General features: G+C 43.3%; 1 protein-coding gene across 5 annotated transcripts in view; it reads right to left on the bottom strand.

Moving 5' to 3' along the window:
* The window catches only part of RBBP8 (RB binding protein 8, endonuclease), a 176,028-nt gene that overhangs the window by 108,504 nt on the left and 47,743 nt on the right, over positions 1–19,781 (bottom strand). For all 5 annotated transcript variants that reach the window (XM_077270349.1, XM_077270346.1, XM_077270345.1 and 2 more), the window contains 3 exons: positions 17,144–17,328; positions 2,818–2,919; positions 1,246–1,346 (listed from right to left, as the gene is read on the bottom strand). In XM_077270349.1, the coding sequence (XP_077126464.1) occupies positions 1,246–1,346; positions 2,818–2,919; positions 17,144–17,328 (388 nt within the window). The remainder of the gene's footprint in view (positions 1–1,245; positions 1,347–2,817; positions 2,920–17,143; positions 17,329–19,781) is intronic.

The following is a 19,781-nucleotide window of genomic DNA, read 5'->3' as shown; positions in this document are numbered from 1 at the left end:
GCCAAGCCAAAAGTACATTGTGTATGGGATGTTTGGAAGGAATAGTGGCTGACAGCCATGTAACATGTATTTGCCCACCTTAAAAGGAATATCCAATAAATTGAAATACCGTAATTAAAAAAATGCTGCCAATATTGCAAAACTACAAAACCAATTCTCCTCTATTCTCTCCCCAAGAGATCCAGGATTTATGTTTTTTATGTATCTATTGAGCTGACCCATAGTCACATTTCATGCTACTGGTATAATGCTCAGTGATTGGAGCCACGATCCCAGTAGTAGTGCACTTGACCACTGTGGCAGATGTCGGCCATAATAGTCACGTGACGTGCAAGCTGCATCTACGGTAAACGAAGACCTGAGGCGATGCATGTGCATGCTGGATCACTGGGGGCTTGCTTTATTATTTTTCAGTATTGACAGTATATACTTACTTTTTCACTTTGTAAGATGCACTTTATTTCCCCCAAATTTGGGGGGGAAATGGGGGTGCGTCTTACAAAGCGAATATATACCGCTCACCGGTACCGTTGCAGGATGGGATGAGGGGGTGTCCGCCGCTGCCCAGGGTGATGCTGGCATCTCCGGTGCTGTGGGAGGCTCTGCTGACATTTTGTGAAAGGCCAGAGCCCCCCAGGAGTTCGTCCATGCTTTACTATGCGACGGACTTTGGGAAAATGGCTGCCGGGAGGAGGCGCATGCGCAGGGAGATGATATTTCAGCACTGAGATCTCATCTCTCAAGATCTTGGTCCAGAGATCTCCATCTGCGCTTGCGCCGCCTCCCGGCGGCCATTTACCCGAAGTCCACCGCACAGGAAAGCATGGACGAACTGCTGGGGCTCTGGCCTTTCACAAAATGTCGGCAGAGCCCCCATACAGCACTGGAGATGTCAGCATCACCGGAGACACCCCCGCAGCACAGGACACCTGCACACCCCCTCCTCTCAGCCTGCAGCAACGCTCCACTCCTGCCTCCTCCAGCAGCGAACCTGGGACCTCGCTTCACCGCAGTCACCACCCCCAGTAAGCAATAAGATTATAAGAAGCACCACCAATTTATTAAAAAACGTTTTTTCCTATTTTTCTCCTCAAAATTTGGGATGCAGCTTATAATCCGGAGCGTCTTACAAAGCGAAAAATACGGTATATATTTTTTTAATCTTAAAGCTGGTTATCTCCTTTAACAGGGTTAACACAGCAGAAGAAAGTAGCATTTTGGCACACATATGCACCAATGACTTACAGATTCTTCTATATGAGCATCTAGGCCAAGGGTTTCAGCTACCACAGCCGCTAAATTAAAAACTGGTTTCTCAGCATTAAAATCACCCTCTTCCTGCTTTGCTGTTGAAACACAAATTAAAGATATTTTGTAAATTAACAATAAAAAATTGTGTTTTTATATCGTATAGCATACAACTGATTTACAGATACATAAAAATAATTCAGAAGTGAAAAATAACCCTATAAACACATTATTATGTGCAATTCGAAAACCCGAATTCCCTCATGGGTTTCTTCCAACCCTGATTCTTTTGACTGACAGATCTTTCCTTATGTACACAAATAGGGAGAGTCTGTCAACTGGAAGGGGAGAAGCCCGCCAGATCCAGCAGTGGACTAGTCAGTGGAGACAGAGACCCTTCCAAGTACGTTTACTCAAAAATGCTGCAGCATTACTCTGCAATCACGCAGCCAGTGTCTGATTAATGCTGTCTGTTGTTTGAATCTAATGAAAGTTTCCCATTAATACTTTGCTTACACTTAGTGCACAGTCAGAGTGCATGGCATGGCAAGTTCATTTTGGTGTTCTTTTGATTTCCCCCCTGCCACTGGCAAAGCACAGAGTAAATTGGACTTTTAAACAAATAGGTCCATTGGACACAGAGAAGAAAATTATGCCCTCAGTTTAAAAAAAATAGGGTATCCATTTATTTAGGACAAAGACTAAAATATACATTATTAGTTTGCTAAGACGTCACAGTGCAAATTTTGTATTCCGAATACTCATTATTAACTTCCTTTAAAGGGGCAACAATAAAAACTATTCTGTTAGTTATCCTCCCCCCCAAAAAAACTAACTGTTCGTTGCACTGTTCCACAACAGACTTAGCATGCCATTACCTTCTTCTATGCTGATTGACAGCACTGGTTTTCCCGGAGCCAACTCTGTCTGATGATGGCACAGATAAAGATCAGTTGTGTGCGCACGGTCATCGCTTGCTGCACAGTGTGTAGGAGAGCACACATCACTTTTTCCTGTCTACACAGCAATGACCGAGCAATGTCAGCAGCGAGGAGAGAGTGATGTGTGCGCTTGCTCCAGCACACTGTGTAGCAAGTAATGTCAGCAGAGAGGAGAAACTGACATAAACCTCTGGCATGCACACATTGTCCCTGCGCAAGGGATAATCTTCGGACTGCGCTGGCTCTGGGAAGCCAGCACTGCTAATTAACGAAGAAGAACGCAGCGGCATGTTAGATAAGTAGGCAGAAAGGTGCACCGACGTGTTCAGCCACACCAATGGAATTATTTTTAGGGCAATAGAAAAAAGGATTGGAAGACTAAAAACATTTTTTGTTGCGCATCCTCTACAAGGCTATGTGGTTAGTTTGAAATGTTCTGTAAATTTGACAAACTCCCTATAAACCTGCTAAGATGGTGAAGCATTTTTAAGCTACTGTGACAAAGGTTTATTACTCAGCTAGAATATTCAAGAATTAGTTAAAAAACAGAATTTTTTCTTTTTCTAAACCCACAGAAGTATCTCCCTATTGGTAACATCTAGCCATTGATTTGCTGTTGAATACTTACTAGTAAGCGGGGATATCCGTAATGCACAAGTATCAGCAACCAAGATGGCCTCTCCTTTTCCTCTATTTATTTGGGTGGATGTAAATAATCTTGCTCCAGAGCCTGCAAAACAGCTCAGCTGCATCAGTGAATTATATCTATCAGTCATACCTTCTGCCACAACACATTAAAAAATATAAATAAAAAGAAAACCACAAACAAAAAAACAAAATGCCAAAGTGACACATTCCCATCATCGTAAACCTTAGGGTACCGTCTCACAGTGGCACTTTTGTCGCTACGACGGTACGATCCGTGACGTTCCAGCGATATCCATACGATATCGCTGTGTCAGACACGCAGCAGCGATCAGGGACCCTGCTGAGAATCGTACGTCGTAGCAGATCGTTTGGAACTTTCTTTCGTCGCTGGATCTCCCGCTGTCATCGTTGGATCGGTGTGTGTGACACCGATCCAACGATGCGTTCGCTTGTAACCAGGGTAAACATCGGGTTACTAAGCGCAGGGCCGCGCTTAGTAACCCGATGTTTACCCTGGTTACCATCGTAAATGTAAAAAAAAACAAACCGTACATACTCACATTCCGGTGTCCGTCAGGTCCCTTGCCGTCTGCTTCCTGCACTGACTGACTCCCGGCCGTAAAGTGAAAGCAGATCACAGCGGTGACGTCACCGCTGTGATCTGCTTTCACTTTACGGCCGGGAGTCAGTCAGTGCGGGAAGCAGACGGCAAGGGACCTGACGGACACCGGAATGTGAGTATGTACGGTTTTTTTTTTTTACATTTACGATGGTAACCAGGGTAAACATCGGGTTACTAAGCGCAGCCCTGCGCTTAGTAACCCGATGTTTACCCTGGTTACCCGGGGACCTCGGCATCGTTGGTCGCTGGAGAGCTGTCTGTGTGACAGCTCTCCAGCGACCACACAACGACTTACCAACGATCACGGCCAGGTCGTATCGCTGGTCGTGATCGTTGGTAAATCGTTTTGTGAGACGGTACCTTTACTCAATTCCACCAATATTTTAATACTCTAATTTTATGCACTTGTTTGATTTCTGCAAAGACCATTGTATTCATGAGAACAATCTTTATCAACATGGCCTACTAGACCCAGCTCATTTATTTATTTACTGTAGGGTATTTGCTCATTGTCTTTGTTTTAGGTTTTGCCATGTGAGAATAGAAGCTGATGCCGTTCTCAGCAGCAGTCATTAGACTGTGCGCACAATTCAGGATTTATTGCAGAAATTTCCTGAACAAAACCGGACATTTTCTGCAAGAAATCCGCATTTTTCTCGTGGTTTTTTTTTGCGTTTTTTCCCGGAGGTTCTGGGATAATATAGTGGGGAATCTGCAAAATTAATGAACATGCTGCGTTTTTTACCGCAATGCGTTTTTTTCGCGGAAAAAAATGGACCATATGCACAAAAATTGAGGAATGCATTATAAATGATGGGATGCATATGTATGCCTTTTTTAAAGCATTTTTATTGCGTTTTTATAGCGAAGAAAAACGCGAAAAATCCTGAACGTGTGCACACAGCCTTACACAATGAATGGAAGTCTGCGGTTTAGCTCTATATTATGTAAGACAAAAGACAACTTTATAATGTGTACAATAGTGATGAGCGAGTATACTCGTTACTCGAGATTTCCCGAGCACGCTCTGGTAACCTCTGAGTATTTTTCGTGCTCGGAGATTTAGTTTTCATCGCCGCAGCTGAATGATTTACATCTGTTAGCCAGCTTGATTACATGTGGGGATTCCCTAGCAACCAGGCAACCCCCACATGTACTCAGACTGGCTAGCAGCTGTAAATCATGCAGCTGCGTTAACAAAAACTAAATCTCCGAGCACTTACAAATACTTGGAGACTCGCATGCTCGGGAAATCTCGAGCAACAAGTATATTCGCTCATCACTAGTATACAATGCTCCTGTTAGAAATGGATGTTCAAGTTGCCTCTGAAAATTGAAATTGCAAAACCAAAAAAAGAAAAATGCAATTATGAAAATCACAGAATCAACTGACATGTTAATAATAAGAAAACATGGAAAATATGGAACAAATACAGTATCATGATATTTTTAGAATCGAGTATGAACACCACGATTAGAAATCCCCACACGTCTTGGCTGCTATCATAGAGGTTATAAATGGTTATCTGAGGAATATTATGCCACACTGAATGCACTTGGGAACACAGCTCCTTTGCAAATGCTGACCAAAGACGTCTGATATGTGTTCAAAGTAAGACAAGTTCAGAGACCCTGCAAGCTATTGTAGCACATTTAGGCCACACAGGCTGCTCACAGTAGCACGTGCAACATACGGCCTGGCATTGTCGTGTTGAAAAACAGCTCCTTGGAAACTTTGTAGAAATGGCCGTATCACTGTTTCCATGACTTTTGTACTGTTAGCAAAATATGACATATACCAAGCGAAAGGTTTCAAACATTGTCTAGGGCAAACCGTCAGAAGGCATTTGCACAACAATGAGCTATGATCTGGACGTCCAGTTACCAGCGATCTCCTGACCTCATGTTACCGCTCTTCAAAGGCTATCATGGAACAGAGGAATATGGCAATTGAGGCTGGAACAGAGGTCTATCCTCTTCAGGGAACAGTCTGGCTTTTGTCTTGGATGCAACAATGTCCTGATATTGGTCTAGAGAATATGGTGGGAACACGATGAAAAGGCCTTAACGTAAGGTCTAACCGGTCCTACTCCAGGGACTATAATGTACGGTAGCTGGACCCCTCTAGTCTTTATTCCAGGTACAATAAGAGGTTGTGTACATTGATTTGGTCGTGAAACCAGTGGTACGGCCATTTCTCCAAAGTGTCCCAGTAGCTTTTTCTCAATACAACAACACCGATCTGCATGTTGCTCATACTACTGTGAGCAGCCAGCATGGCCTAAATGTGCTACCATGGCCTGCAGTGTCTTCAGGCGTGTCTCACATCAAGCATATCTGGCATGTCATTGGTAGGCAATTGCAAAGGGAGCTGCCAACAACAGATCTTGATGAATTATGTGCCCAAGTGCATTCAGCGTGGCAGAACATTCCTCAGACAACCCTTAAAGGGAACCGGTCACCAGAAAAAAACGCCATTAACCTGCAGATATGGGGTTAATATGCAGATTAATAGCGTTATAATGCAGCCCGGCGCCTGTAAGCCCAATGCAGTGGGGAGAAAATTCCCTTTATTCTCCCCAGCAGCGTTCCTGCCTGAGTCACGGGGGCAGCGCCGGCTGTAACCGTGGCCCCGGCCCTGACTGACAGCTGAGCCTCAATGCAGAGGCAGTGTCAGTCAGGGTAGGGAGCAGTGACTGAACCAGCACCGGTGTGCCCCCCCCCCCCCCAGTGACAATGGTTCTGCATTGGGGCCGCCTGTCAGTCAGGGTTGGGGGAGCGGATTCAGTCATAGGGGTATACAGAGCGGCGGCTGTCACTGGGTGAATTAAGGTCACATTTTTTCTGGTGACAGGTTCTCTTTAACCCCTTCACCGATCTTTTCTCGGTTTTGCGTTTTTTGTTTTTCGCCCCCTCTATCCCAGTGCTGTAACTTTTTTATTTTTCCGTCAATATGGCCATGTGAGGGCTTATTTTTTGCGGGACGAGTTGTACTTTTGAACTACACCATTGGTTTTACCATGTTGTGTACTAGAAAACGGGAAAAAAATTCCAAGTGCGGTGAAATTGCAAAAAAGTGCAATCCCACACTTGTTTTTTGTTTGGCTTTTTTGCTAGGTTCACTAAATGCTAAAACTGACCTGATATTATGATTCTCCATTACGAGTTCATAGACACCAAACATGTCTAGGTTCCTGTCAGAGTTTGATAGCGGCATTTAACTAGTTAATAGCCTCGGGTGGATTGCGATTTCACCCGCAGGTATTGTGGGCACATGTCAGCTGTTCAAAACAGCTGACATGTCCCCGGAAAGATGATGGCTCACCGCCAGAGCCCACATCAAAGCGGGGGATACGGACATCGGCGTACTAATAAGTACGATGTCAGTAAGGGGTTAATACCCTCATTGATAATATATCAAAGTGTGTAATTGCATGTATTTCTGCATGTGGAGATCATACTCAGTACTAAATAAATTGTGATGTTTTAAAAAAATGTTGTTTCCATCATTTGCATATTATTAACATGTCTATTGAGCCTGTGGTTTCATATTATATGAATTTTCTACTTGGTGTTGAAATTTCAATGTTGAGGAGTGTATACAAAAAGGATGGAACAGTGTAGCACACTATACTATTCCATTCAGTGAGACCCAGTATAATAAAAACACTTTCATTTTTTTTAAACAATAAAAATGTATGGATCCTGCTGTTTGGCATCAGAGAAATGAATAGACTATGGGTGACATATGGCTATCAGTGGCATAAGTAGTCCCGCAGTTTGTAATGGAATCCATTTCGTTACCATTAAATGGATCCTATATTAGGCTATGTAAGACGAACGACACCGTTAGGTATTCATCAGAGCCTCCATTTAAAATATACATCAGAATCTTTTCCAGGCTTATTCGTTAAACGGAGGCCAAACATACAACTTAACAGCCTCAGAGGGTAATCGCTCACTTTTAAGAAATGACTAGCCCTACGTGGGTCCCCCTGGTAGCTGATCATCAGGGATTGAGGAGCTGGACCTGCAGCTATCAGCTTTATTAACAATATACCTTCACTTTATTTTATATCAGTCACTGTAACATCGTGTTGCAGTTCACTTTCTGCACAATATTCTGTGTTCCCGCTGACTTTGCCTACCAAAATTCCACTTCGTTTTATTACAGGCAAATGTTCTAAGTATTTTTAGATCTCATTTGCATTGAGCAAAGTGATCATATTTACACTCATCTAAATGTTTCCACTTCATAATTTGCATTATGTTGTAAAGCTATTCCTATACACAAGTCCGATGAACGCTTGAACCAGTCTAGAGATCTGGCTACAGGAGCTCGTGTTTCTTCAGCTCTGTCTTTCACAGCATCATTACAGCATGAATCAGGTTTCTCCCCAGTTTAAAAAAAACACTTCTTAAGCAAATTCCTTGTATGCATCAACACCGCCATGGAGATTATATTTTGCAAAATAATAAATCAAGCACTAAAAACTAAATGTGAGAGGTATAAAAAAAAAACCCTGAACATTATTTTTACCACATAGCACCTAAATGTGGAAAAAGAGGGCAGCACAGGACGACAAACAACAATGTCCGAGTAAGGCATAGGGTGGAAATACACATTTGATACAGCTTAAACTGGGAAATTTTGTTCTTAAAGCGGACAAGTCACAGTCAAGGGCATGTTCATTGATGCTGTTCTTACGTGTTAAAGTCACGATAAATAGCTGTTTAGCCATCTAATCCCTGTAATGACCGAAGTGCCATAAACTTATGGTGCAAGATTAAATATCCCACTCCTGCAATCTAGTGCCGGATGTCAGACACAGCCACAGCCCTTGGGGAGAAGATAGAGTCACTGTGACTGCAGGCTGCGCACATTACTCCTGTATTCACAAAGCCAGAGGGCGGTCATATTACTGTACACATGCGACTTCCATATATGCGACTAGTCTCAGCCACGTCTCTCAGTACAGTATTCTACTCAATATTCTATTGACAGAAGCAGATAAGCGTATGCAATGTTTTCTTTTCAAACAAGAAAATCCCTCTAAACAGGACCTTTCACCAGTTTGGGCATGCTAAACTGGTCACATGAAATAATGCCTGCAGAGCTGAATAAAATATTTGAGTTTGTAATTTCTCCTCTCCATTGGGGATATATTAGCCTTTAACATTTAGGTGTTAAAATTTATGTTAAGTTGAAGGGAAGTTTTTTGCTAGGGGCATGTACTTCTTCCCCTGTGTGTCGAATCATAAGCTGAAAGCAACAGAGGAAAAAGAAAAAAGAACACGTCCCACAACAGCTTACAGCAAATTTCTAAGTGTGAGACATGGAATAACAGACAGTCTGCTCTCCTCACTGATCTCAATGCAGAGCGGTGTGTGATTATAAAGTATTGGGAGTATAGATAGGATTATGAACACTTTTCAGCTTTCATCTCAGGGCAGTCAATTTATTTATTTTTTTTTAATTTATTAATTCCAGAATAAACTATACAATACACACGTTTCCATTTGTTATTATCAATTACAGTATGGAATACAGATAGTTGCAATGCATCATCATATCTAAAAATATTGCAAAAGTAACAAACTGTGCATGTTGAATCACTGATGTCTTATAAATCACCTATTATATAACATTTAACTACATTAACTTTTAATAGTACACCGCCAAAAAGGAAGTTCCATACAGATTTCACCCTTTAAGTGATGCTCCCCAAACCACGAGCCCAACTCTCACATAGTTGTCAAGTTAATGGGGATTATAAAGTATTATAAGAGGAGTTCCATCTACCCCAGATCTTCTCGAATTTACCTGGACATCCTCTATTTTGATATAGTGTACGTTCATACGGGATGATCGAATTCACCAGATCGACCCAGGCTCTGAGAGATGGGCAGGAACCACCCATCCATCGTAATGCTAACACCTTCCGTGCCATAAAAAGTGCCTCTCGTAGAAATATTCCGGCATAATGATCCCAAGCTTCCGCATCCCACACCCCAAACAAGCAGATCAGTGGTTCAAGTGGGACAGGAATCAGTAATAAGGATGTCAAATAAGACTGATATATGATATACAACTGGGTCATTTTATTATTAATTGAGGGAGAGACTTTAGTTGGGGACTACAGAATATCCTCCCACTCTTCTCCCGATACATCAGGAAGAAGTCCCTCCCATTTCCCTTTGATAGAATTTATAGTAGACCCAACTCCCATGGACAACAAATAAGTATATAAGGAGGAAATAAGTCCTTGAGGACCCTGTGAGTTGAGAATACCTATCAAAGGTAAAGATGAAATAGCTCGATCTGTACCCATATTCCGCATGTGTGATTGAACGGCTGATCTTAGCTGCAGATAACGGAAGAACTGAGATCTCGGAATACTGTGAGTGTTCTGTAGTTGTTCAAAGGATACAAAGATCCCTTGGTTATATACCGTATTTTCCGGCATATAAGACGACTGGGCGTATAAGACGACCCCCCAACTTTTCCAGTTAAAATATAAAATCTTCTTAAAAGTCGGGGGTCTTCTTATACGCCGTATGTCATCTTATAGGGCCGGTGAATATGTGCCTTTTGGCGTGGGGAGTGGTCCCGATGACGAAGAGAGGGGGCGTCTCACAGTAACCCACGGCACAGAGCACCCACGGCAAAAGAGGAGCTGCCACCACCAGCACAGAGACCCCCACGCTGCCGCAATGAGCTAATAGGGGGATATACTCCACTCACACTTTACTGTGAGATGCCCCCTGTCTTAGTCATCGGGACCACTCCCCCCCCCCCACCCACCATATGCACATTTTATCTGTACCCGGCGTATAAGACGACCCCTGACTTTTAAGAAGATTTTGAGGGGTTAAAAAGTCGTCTTATACGCCGGAAAATACGGTACATCTCTCACCAAGAGAACACCATACGAAATCCAAAAATCAGTGGATGGATGGCTCAATAGTCCCGGAAAGTAACTATTATTCCACAGGGGCATTTCAACTACTACATCTACAAATCCAATGACTTTTTTAATTTGCCTCCATATTAGTAGTGCCAGCCGGAGTAAAGGCAGCAAACGGGGAGCATTAACTTTCTCTAGTTCTAGAAACCCCAGTGGACAATCAACCCGGGCAGAATGGAACAAATGGCTCTCCGAGTTAGGCGGGGAATTATTGGGCATCCATTTATTCATCGCCTTAGCCTGACTGGCGAGATAATATAAGTAGAAGTCCGGCAGAGCTGCCCCACCCCCCTGCTTCGGCCTCTGTAATGCAGATAATTTAAGTTTGGGTCTAGTTTTCCCCCATATAAAGGATGTAACCAGGGAATTTAAACTCGCAAAGAAGTGTTTGGGTATGGGCACGGCACTATGTTGAAGGCAGTAGCTAAGTTTGGGGAGCAATATCATTTTTATTAGGTTAATACGGCCGGTGACAGAGAGAGGGAGTTTGTTCCAGGTTGCAAATTTAGTTTTAACCAAATCTAATAGTGGATAGATATTAAGTTGTAGATCTAATTGGCTATGTTTAGACATGTGGATACCTAAATATTTGAAACTGGAGACAATGGGTAGCGACGAGAGAGTTTCAAGGCAGGGTGCCGGGGTATGTGAGAGAGGGAACAAAGCAGATTTATCCCAGTTTATATAGAGACCTGAGAATTTACTAAATTTATCTATAGTCGCTATCACCTGTGGTAACGTTTCCTCTACTTTGTCCATAAATATCACCATATCGTCAGCATAAAGACCAATGGCATCCACTCGATCCACAATATTTATTCCCTTAATGTCATCAGAGGTCCTTATGCGTATTGCCAAAGCCTCTATTGCCAAGGCGAAGAGAGCCGGGGATATAGGACATCCCTGACGAGTTCCCCTATATAGGGAAAAAGGCTCAGAAATTGCATTATTCACAACTATACGTGCCCTGGGCTTCATATATAGTATACCTATCCTTCTCAAAAATGTATCCCCAAAACCGTATTTCCTTAAACATGCAGAGAGGAAGGGCCACTCGAGAGAGTCAAAAGCCTTGGCTGTATCTAACGATGCCAATGCCCAGTTATCTGTTTCTAGAGAGCTATACTGAATCACTGACTGAACCCGTCTAATATTAATGGAGGTGCTTTTCCCAGGCATAAAGCCAGTCTGGTCTGGGTGTATAAGGTCTAATATGATTGTGTTCAGTCTAGTAGCCAAGATTTTAGTAAAGATTTTATAATCTACATTTACCAACGATATAGGACGATACGATCCACATTCCAAAGGATCCTTCCCCTCTTTCCTGAGCATAACAATATTTGCATCATAAAATGTTTCGGGCATAGATCCTCCCTCCCATATTTCCCGAAGTACCTTCAATAAGAGTGGCGCCAGTTGATCATGATATTTCTTGTAGAGCTCAATGGGAAACCCATCAGGCCCAGGGGCCTTCCCAGTGGCCATATCCGCCATAGCATGTTCTACTTCCTCCAGGGTGAACTCAGCGTCCATAAAGGCCCGCTGGGTTGGACTCAATAAAGGAAACACTATATCTAATAAATAATCCAAACATTCAAATGCATCAAGACCACTACCAGATCTATATAACGCTTCATAGTAATCATGAAAACATTGAAGTATCTCATCTGTAGAAGATACCAGCGAGCCATCAAGTGTGCGGATTTGTAGTATAGTGTTAGAGGTGTTATGTTGGCGCACTAAGAAAGCCAGGAGTGTACTGGCCTGGTTCCCTAGTTCAAAGTAGGATTGACGGTTAAAGAATAATTTTAATTAGGGTATCCCAAAACAGACCAAGATTTTGGGGTTCCGGATGAGTTGAGATGAAACAATTCAACGGGTCAACCGTTCTATCACTAGAGTCAATTAATTTTAACCAGAAAGGATTCAACTTCCAGGACATATTATATGATTGGCCATATTTAAGTTTAAGGATAACTGGACTATGGTCCAAAATCCCTCTATTGCCATGTTCAACACTATTCACCCACAGTGCCAAATTACTAGAACCGAATATGTAGTCTATGCGAGATAAAGATTGCCTGGTGGACGAGTGGCAGGTATACCCTTTAGTCTCAGGGTGACGCACTCTCCATAAGTCCAGCCATCCGCCGCTACCACCCATAAACAGCGCCAACTGGGAGGGGACAGTAGCTCCCCAGTCGTCGTGTCATCCAATCTCAATCTGTCCAGAGAACCATCCATGACTAGGTTAAAATCTCCCATACAAATTAACACTAGCGTCAGGATAATTTAAGGGGAAACCCAATGCCATTCGAAGGACCGAAGTGCTAGCCGGGGGGGGGGTTATAAATACATAATATCACATATTCTCGCGAGTTAACAAATGCATGCACAAAGACAAAGTGACCCTCAGGATCCCGTCGTGCTTCCCTGGCCTCCCATCTAACATCCCTGTGAATGAACAAAGAGACTCTTCTCGAGTAGCTGGTGTGGAATGCGTGGAGAGACCACTGCACCCACGGTTTTTGTGTATATCGGGCTGTATCTCTAGTTAGATGCGTTTCCACTAGTGCTACAATATGCGGGCGATACCGTTTAATCTGCGAAAATACTTTGATTTTCTTCCGGGGGGTTTTAATACCCCGTATATTCCAGGTCATAAATGTAATCTCAGATCCCATGTTTATACTCAAAAGAAAGGTAGATGTGAATTATTACTCGAGTCCGGTTCAGAGACACCACACAAGGCATAAAAACAGTATTGGCGGCGACCATACACATCAAACAATCAAAACGAATACAAAAAAACAAACACAACAGAACTTGAACAGTAGAGGAGTACAATCCTGTACTCCTACGATCAAATAGAAAAGGGGATACCCTCACTGACTCCAGCGTCCGGTATTATTGATAAGCTCAGCACCCATATGAAGAGCTCCTAATGTTGCCATTAGACAGAAAGAGCAAATTAGGAGTCTTTCACAGTAGACACCCTGTAGGACCGTAACCATTCGGCCACCTCCGCCGGGTCCGTAAAGAATAAGGAGGAACCGTCGTGGACAATACGCAGTCAAGCTGGATAAAGCATGGAGTAAATAATATTTTTATCCCTAAGTTGTTTCTTGATTTCCATAATCCGCGCCCTCTGTTTCTGGAGCTCCATGGAGAAGTCCGGGAAAATCGATATGGTAGCATTGTTGAATTTGATAGGACCCTTCTGCCGCGCCAAGCGAAGAATAGCATCCCTATCCCTGCAGTTGAGGAGGCGTGCCAAAAGAGGTCTAGGCGGAGCTCCAGGGGGGAGAGGTCTCGTTGGGACCCTATGGGCCCTTTCCACCGAGAATGTTGAGGAGAATCTGTTCCCCAGAGAGGTTTTAAGCCAGTCTTCCAGGAATTGTTCAGGCTGCTGACCCTCTGAGCGTTCTGGCAGGCCAATAATTCGAATGTTATTGCGGCGTAATCTATTCTCCAGGTCATCTGCCTTTTGTTTCCAGGCGTTTATAGAACCAGCGGCTTTTGCCAGGGTAGTCTCCATAGGGGTGATAGTATCCTCTATATGGGACACTCGTGTTTCAACCTCTGAAATACGCCCTCTCATGGCCTGCATATCATGCCGCAGAAGATCCACCTCAGTGTGCACGTCCTCTATCTTTTCAGTAAGGGATGATCTAGTGAGGGATATAGCCTGCATTAATTTCTCAGATGCTTGTTTAAGGGTCAGTTCTTCTTGCTCTCCCTCCTCATTACTATCGGAGAGGCGATTTTTATGCTGGACCGGCGTAGAATTATTCCTGAGAGCACGTACATTATCAGGGGGATCTTCCCTGGCGTACTTCCTTAATTTGTCAGCAGCCCCTGCTCCTTTGGAGTGATGCACGGTGGACAGCAGAAGGAGCTATACAAGTCAGCGGGCACAACAGGATATAGGGCTGTATCCCAGAGAAAAGAGACCACTGAACAGGTAGCTGGCGTATAGAGGGTTGTAAAGGGTATCACTTGTAACATTCACTGAGGTGCTATATATGGGAGCGGGCCCACAGTCTCCACAGGAGGAACAGCAGGGAGGGGGTTAATCCCTCCAAAGTTATGGCACCGGCAGGAGAAGTGTCTGTCTGGCAGGGGGGGCGCAGGGCCCAATCTTTCAGGGCACACACCACACCACCCCTGTATTATCCCAGGCAATCCGCTCACCTCCTGGGCAGCACCGCCAGAGTAATGAGGAGCGCCTCTTCCCCTACTGTTAGGGCGTGTGCAGTAGTAATGGCCGCTGTCCTCCACAGGCACTGCCGCCCGTCCCGGAACTCTCAGCTCCCTCACGCCAATGCTTCACAGCGCTCACCGCTGAAGTCCGCAGCTCCACCGGGTCCAGTAGAGGAGAAGCCCAGTAGCACGCACCAAGATGGCCGCCGCTGCACAGGTACCCTCCGTCCGTCCAGGCCACACACAGATTCCTGCGGCCCGGGTCCTCACGGCAGCCGTTCGGGAAGGTTACCCGACTCCTGGGGTCCCAAGGCGCCAATGCCAGCCGGTACCGCTGGTAAATAAGGGGTCTTAATGGCAGGATAAAATCAGGATGGCCGTAGCTCTCACGAGGCGCGTCTCTCCTCCACAGCTACATAGCCACGCCCAGGGCAGTCAATTTGTGAGGAGAAAAGTACAGAACCGTTTCATTACACATAGGCAGCTCTCCTCTCACATTGCTGTCAGCTCAGCTGTACTCTACTTTACACACCGTGACTGCCATGAGATGAAAGATGATTAGTTATAATCACTCTGCAACAAGACTAATAAGAAGAGCAGGACTGTCTTTCATTTCATGTCTCACACAAGAGAAAGACTGTTCCAAGTTATTTTGGGTGTGTTTTTTTTCCCCTGTATATTGCTGCCTGCTAAAGATTGGTCAACATCATACAGGGTAAAAAGAACACACCTCCAAAAAGACAAATCTCTGATTACGCCTCTTTAGACTTTACATACAGTACAGACCAAAAGTAGACATATATTTTTTTTACTCTAAGCATTATTTATACAGTACAGACCAAAAGTACACCTCCAGGATGTGTAAGGGCTATTTAACCAAGAAGGAGAGTGATGGGGTACTACGCCAGATGACCTGGCCTCCACAGTCACCAGACCTGAACCCATCGAGATGGTTTGGGGTGAGCTGGACCGCAGAGTGAAGGCAAAAGGGCCAACAAGTGCTAAGCATCTCTGGGAACGCTTTGAAGATTGTTGGAAGACCATTTCCGGTGACTACCTCTTGAAGCTCATCAAGAGAATGCCAAGAGTGTGCAAAGCAGTCATCAAAGCAAAAAGTGGCTACTTTGAAGAACCTAGAATATAAGACATATTTTCAGTTGTTTCACACTTTTTTGTGAAGTATATAATTCCACATGCGTTAATTCATAGTTTTGATGCCTTCAGTGTGAATTTACAATTTTCATAATCATGAAAATGCAGAAAAATCTTTAAATGAGAAGGCATGTGCAAACTTTTGGTCTGTACTGTATATTACTACCAAAAGTTGACAAACTAATATATCCACAATGGAGAGGAGGAATGAAAGAACAAAAACTATGTTTTACTCAACTCTGCAGTCACTATGTCATGATCTGGCCAACTTAACATGCTAAAACTAGTAAAGGTCCTCTTTAAAGCTAATTTTTCACCAAATCTAACAATGCAAACTGCATACATCAAATAGATCTTTAGGCTAGATACGACTGATATACTTCAAAAAATGTATGCCAGAGTACCTACGTTATCTTTTGCAAAACACATTTTATTGCCTAATATTAAAATACTAATGGTAATTGGAAAATTATAGATCCACTCTTATTTCAAAGCAAGTAGAACAGCCTCGTCAGGTCTAATATTTATTTAATAATGTATGCAATTTCTATTGTGAGATATAGAGGCAGATCCACTTTAAAAGATACTGGTTCAAAATCTGTAATTTTCATCTTTCTACTCACTTGCATTCACTTATTGTAAGCCTGTAAATTGGAGCATGTGCTGCATGCTGATGCACAAAGAATACGCCTATAATAGCACAATATAATAAAAAGGCCTTCCTCATTAGTATGGGGTGCACAGCAAACCCACAACAAAATGAAAATGAACAGAAAGATATTACGGAACCAGAATCTTTTAAACAATTTGTAGCATAAAGTGTTTTTTGAAGTGAGTCAAATACTGTGTTTTAATTGTCAGAGACGATGTAGAGAATCAGTGAGTATGAGGCAGAGAAAGCTGCAGCTGTGTCAGTTTCACGATCCTCCTCCTATTCAAGGACACAACAAAAATCTCAGTCCTGTAAAATTCCAAAGGAATTTTACAAACTAAAAAGATTAAGCTTTTCATACCTTTCTTTTAATTTACATACAGCTGCAGTGTTTTTAAATAATCGCACATACTCACTTACAGATAGCCACCACTCCACCGTCCTGTTGGCTGGGACCGCAGCCTCTCCTATCCCTGCCTGGTTGGTTGGCACCTAACTGATGCAGCAATGACACGCTGGCTTCCAATGCAGTCACTGATTGGTGACGACCAGGCAGGAAGAGAAGAGGAGACCTGCCAGAAAATGTCAGCTTTTCTTATAAATCTAGGGTTTCTATAGATAAGAATATGCAAATTGCCTCTTCTGAGAAAAAGAGGACTTAACTCTATAGCGCCACCTGTTGGAAGTAGATAGAAGGCATCTGACTTACTATTAGCACATTCGGATGCACTGGATTCATCCTGCGTGTGTTCTGTATACCGCACATTTTTGCTTGACTTTTTTCTGCGCATCCTGCTGACCACATTTAGAGGAAAGGAACTGGCTGGTGAATCGGGAATAATGCCATCATCACCATGATCTTCTGCAACCGCTTCATGTATCTTTCCTACTGACCTAAACATTAAAGAATATTTCAGTTACATGATCACGCAAGAGAGGGAAATTCTGATGACAATATATTTTCTGTGTGGATTAATTATTTTAGAATGATATAAGAAAGCTTGCACCGTGTTGCGATCTTTACCCACCTTATGTAAAGTTGTCCTTTTTCATGTCGCATTCAAAAGCATTGCTCATAAGAATTCACTAGAAGTCTCACCTATGTGTAGTTTTCAGTATATGATGCAGGAGCTTACGCTACATACTCACGGCAGATTACCAAATGAGTAATGGCGAATGTAAATGGTGAAAATCCTCACAGGAAAGCAGACAAGAGCACAAAGAAGGAGCAGATGGAAGGTTACACAAGACTGCAGGGTCAGACTGCACAAAGTTTGTAACCATGGACACGCTTACGTCTGCACATGAGTTGTATACATAAAACGAGAAATTAAATTTAAGGCATTTTTATTACTTACTGCAAAGTAAAAAGTTTACATACACTAAGATTACTATGCCCTTAAACAATTCTGTGCTACCCATATGATGATGTCATGTGTCTGGAAGCTTCTGATTCTTTTTCTGATTGTGTTTTTTTGGCAACATCTTAGTTATTTAGACACACACCTGTGGATGTATTTTAATGCACACCTGAAACACACTGCTTCTCTGTGTAGCATCATGGGAAAGTCTCAAGCAATCAGCCATGATATCAGGAAGAGAACTGTGAACTTGCACAAGTCTGGCTCATCCTTGGGTACAATTTCATGATACCTGAAGGTGCCTTGTTCATCTGTACAAACAATTATACGCAAGTACAAACAAGATGGGAATGTCCAGCCACCATGCCACTCAGGAAGGAGATGGGTTCTGTGTCCTAGAGATGAACGTGCTTTGGTTCCACATGTGAATATTAACCCAAGTACACAAGCGAAAGACCTTGTGAAGATGATGGTGGAAGCTGGTAAGATTGTGTTAATATTCACAGTGAAACGAGTACTGTGTCAACATGGGCTAAAAGGCCACTCTGCCAGGAAGAAGCCATTGCTCCAAAAGAAACAAAAAAAAGACATAGATTAATGTTTGCAAATGCACACAGGAGCAAAGACATTCATTTCTGGAGACATGTTCTGTGGTCTGATGAAACTAAAATTGAACTTTTTGGGCATAATGACCATCGTTCCACTTGGAAGCAAAAGGGAGAAGCTTGGAAGCCTAAGAACACCATCCCAACTGTGAAAAACGGGGGTGGCAGCATCATGTTGTGGGATTGTTTTGCTGCAGGAGGGCCTGCTGGTGCACTTCACAAAGTTTGCATCATGAGACAAGAAGATTATGTAGCAATACTGAAACAACATCTCAAGACATCAGCCAGGAAGTTAAAGCTTGGGCTGATATGGGTCTTGCAAATTGACAATTATTATTATTATTATTATTATTATTATTATTATTAAATATATATATATTGATTCCATGGTGCTGTACATGAGAAGGGGCCACATACAAATTACAGATATCACTTACAGTAAGCAAACTAACAATTACATACTGATACAGAGGGGCGAATGACACTGCCCTTGCGGGCTTACATTCTACAGGATGGTTGGGAAGGAGACAGTAGGTTGAGGGTTGCAGGAGCGCCGGTATTGGTGAGGCGGTAGCTCCCGTAGTGGTGAGGAGACAGCGGGGTCAGTGCAGGCTGTAAGCTTTCCTGAAGAGGTGGGTTTTCAGGTTCCGTCGAAGGATTCGAATGTGGTTGATAGTCGGACGTGTTGGGGCAAAGAATTCCAGAGACAATGACTCGAAGCATACTGCCAAAATGGTAAAGTGGCTTAAGGATAACAAAGTCAATGTTTTGGAGTGGCCATCACAAAGCCCTGATCTCAATCCAACTGAAAATCTATGGGCAAAGCTTAAATGGCAGGTGCAAGCAAGGTGACCTACAAACCTGAATCAGTTACACCGGTTTTGTTAGGACGAATGGGCCCAAATTCCGACCAACTATTGTGAGAAGCTTGTGGAAGGATATCCCAAACGTTTGACCCAAGTCATTCAGTTTAAGGGCACTAAATACTAATGAAATGTATGGAAACTTTTCACTTTGCAGTAAGCAATAAAAACGCCTTAAAACATTCTCCCATTATTCTGGCATTTGGCAAATAATAATAATCCATCCTCTTCGATGACCTGTTCATCACCAACAAACTCTCCTTCCTTGGCATCACTGAAACATGGCTCACCCCCTCTGACTCAGCCTCTCCAGCTGCGCTTTCCTATGGCGGTTTCCACCTCTCTCACACCCCTCGCCCCAGCAACAAAGATGGTGGAGGAGTTGGCTTGCTCCTGTCCAACACCTGCTCTTTTACTCCAATCCCGCTACCACCTCCGCTACTCTTCCCTCGTTTGAGGTGCACTCTGTCCGCATCTATTCCCCCTCCAACCTCCAGCTGGCTGTCATCTACCACCCC

This window comes from Ranitomeya variabilis, chromosome 6, assembly GCF_051348905.1.
Source record: "Ranitomeya variabilis isolate aRanVar5 chromosome 6, aRanVar5.hap1, whole genome shotgun sequence".
NCBI classification, from domain to species: domain Eukaryota; kingdom Metazoa; phylum Chordata; class Amphibia; order Anura; family Dendrobatidae; genus Ranitomeya; species Ranitomeya variabilis.
This window is presented reverse-complemented; position numbering and strand designations above follow the sequence as displayed.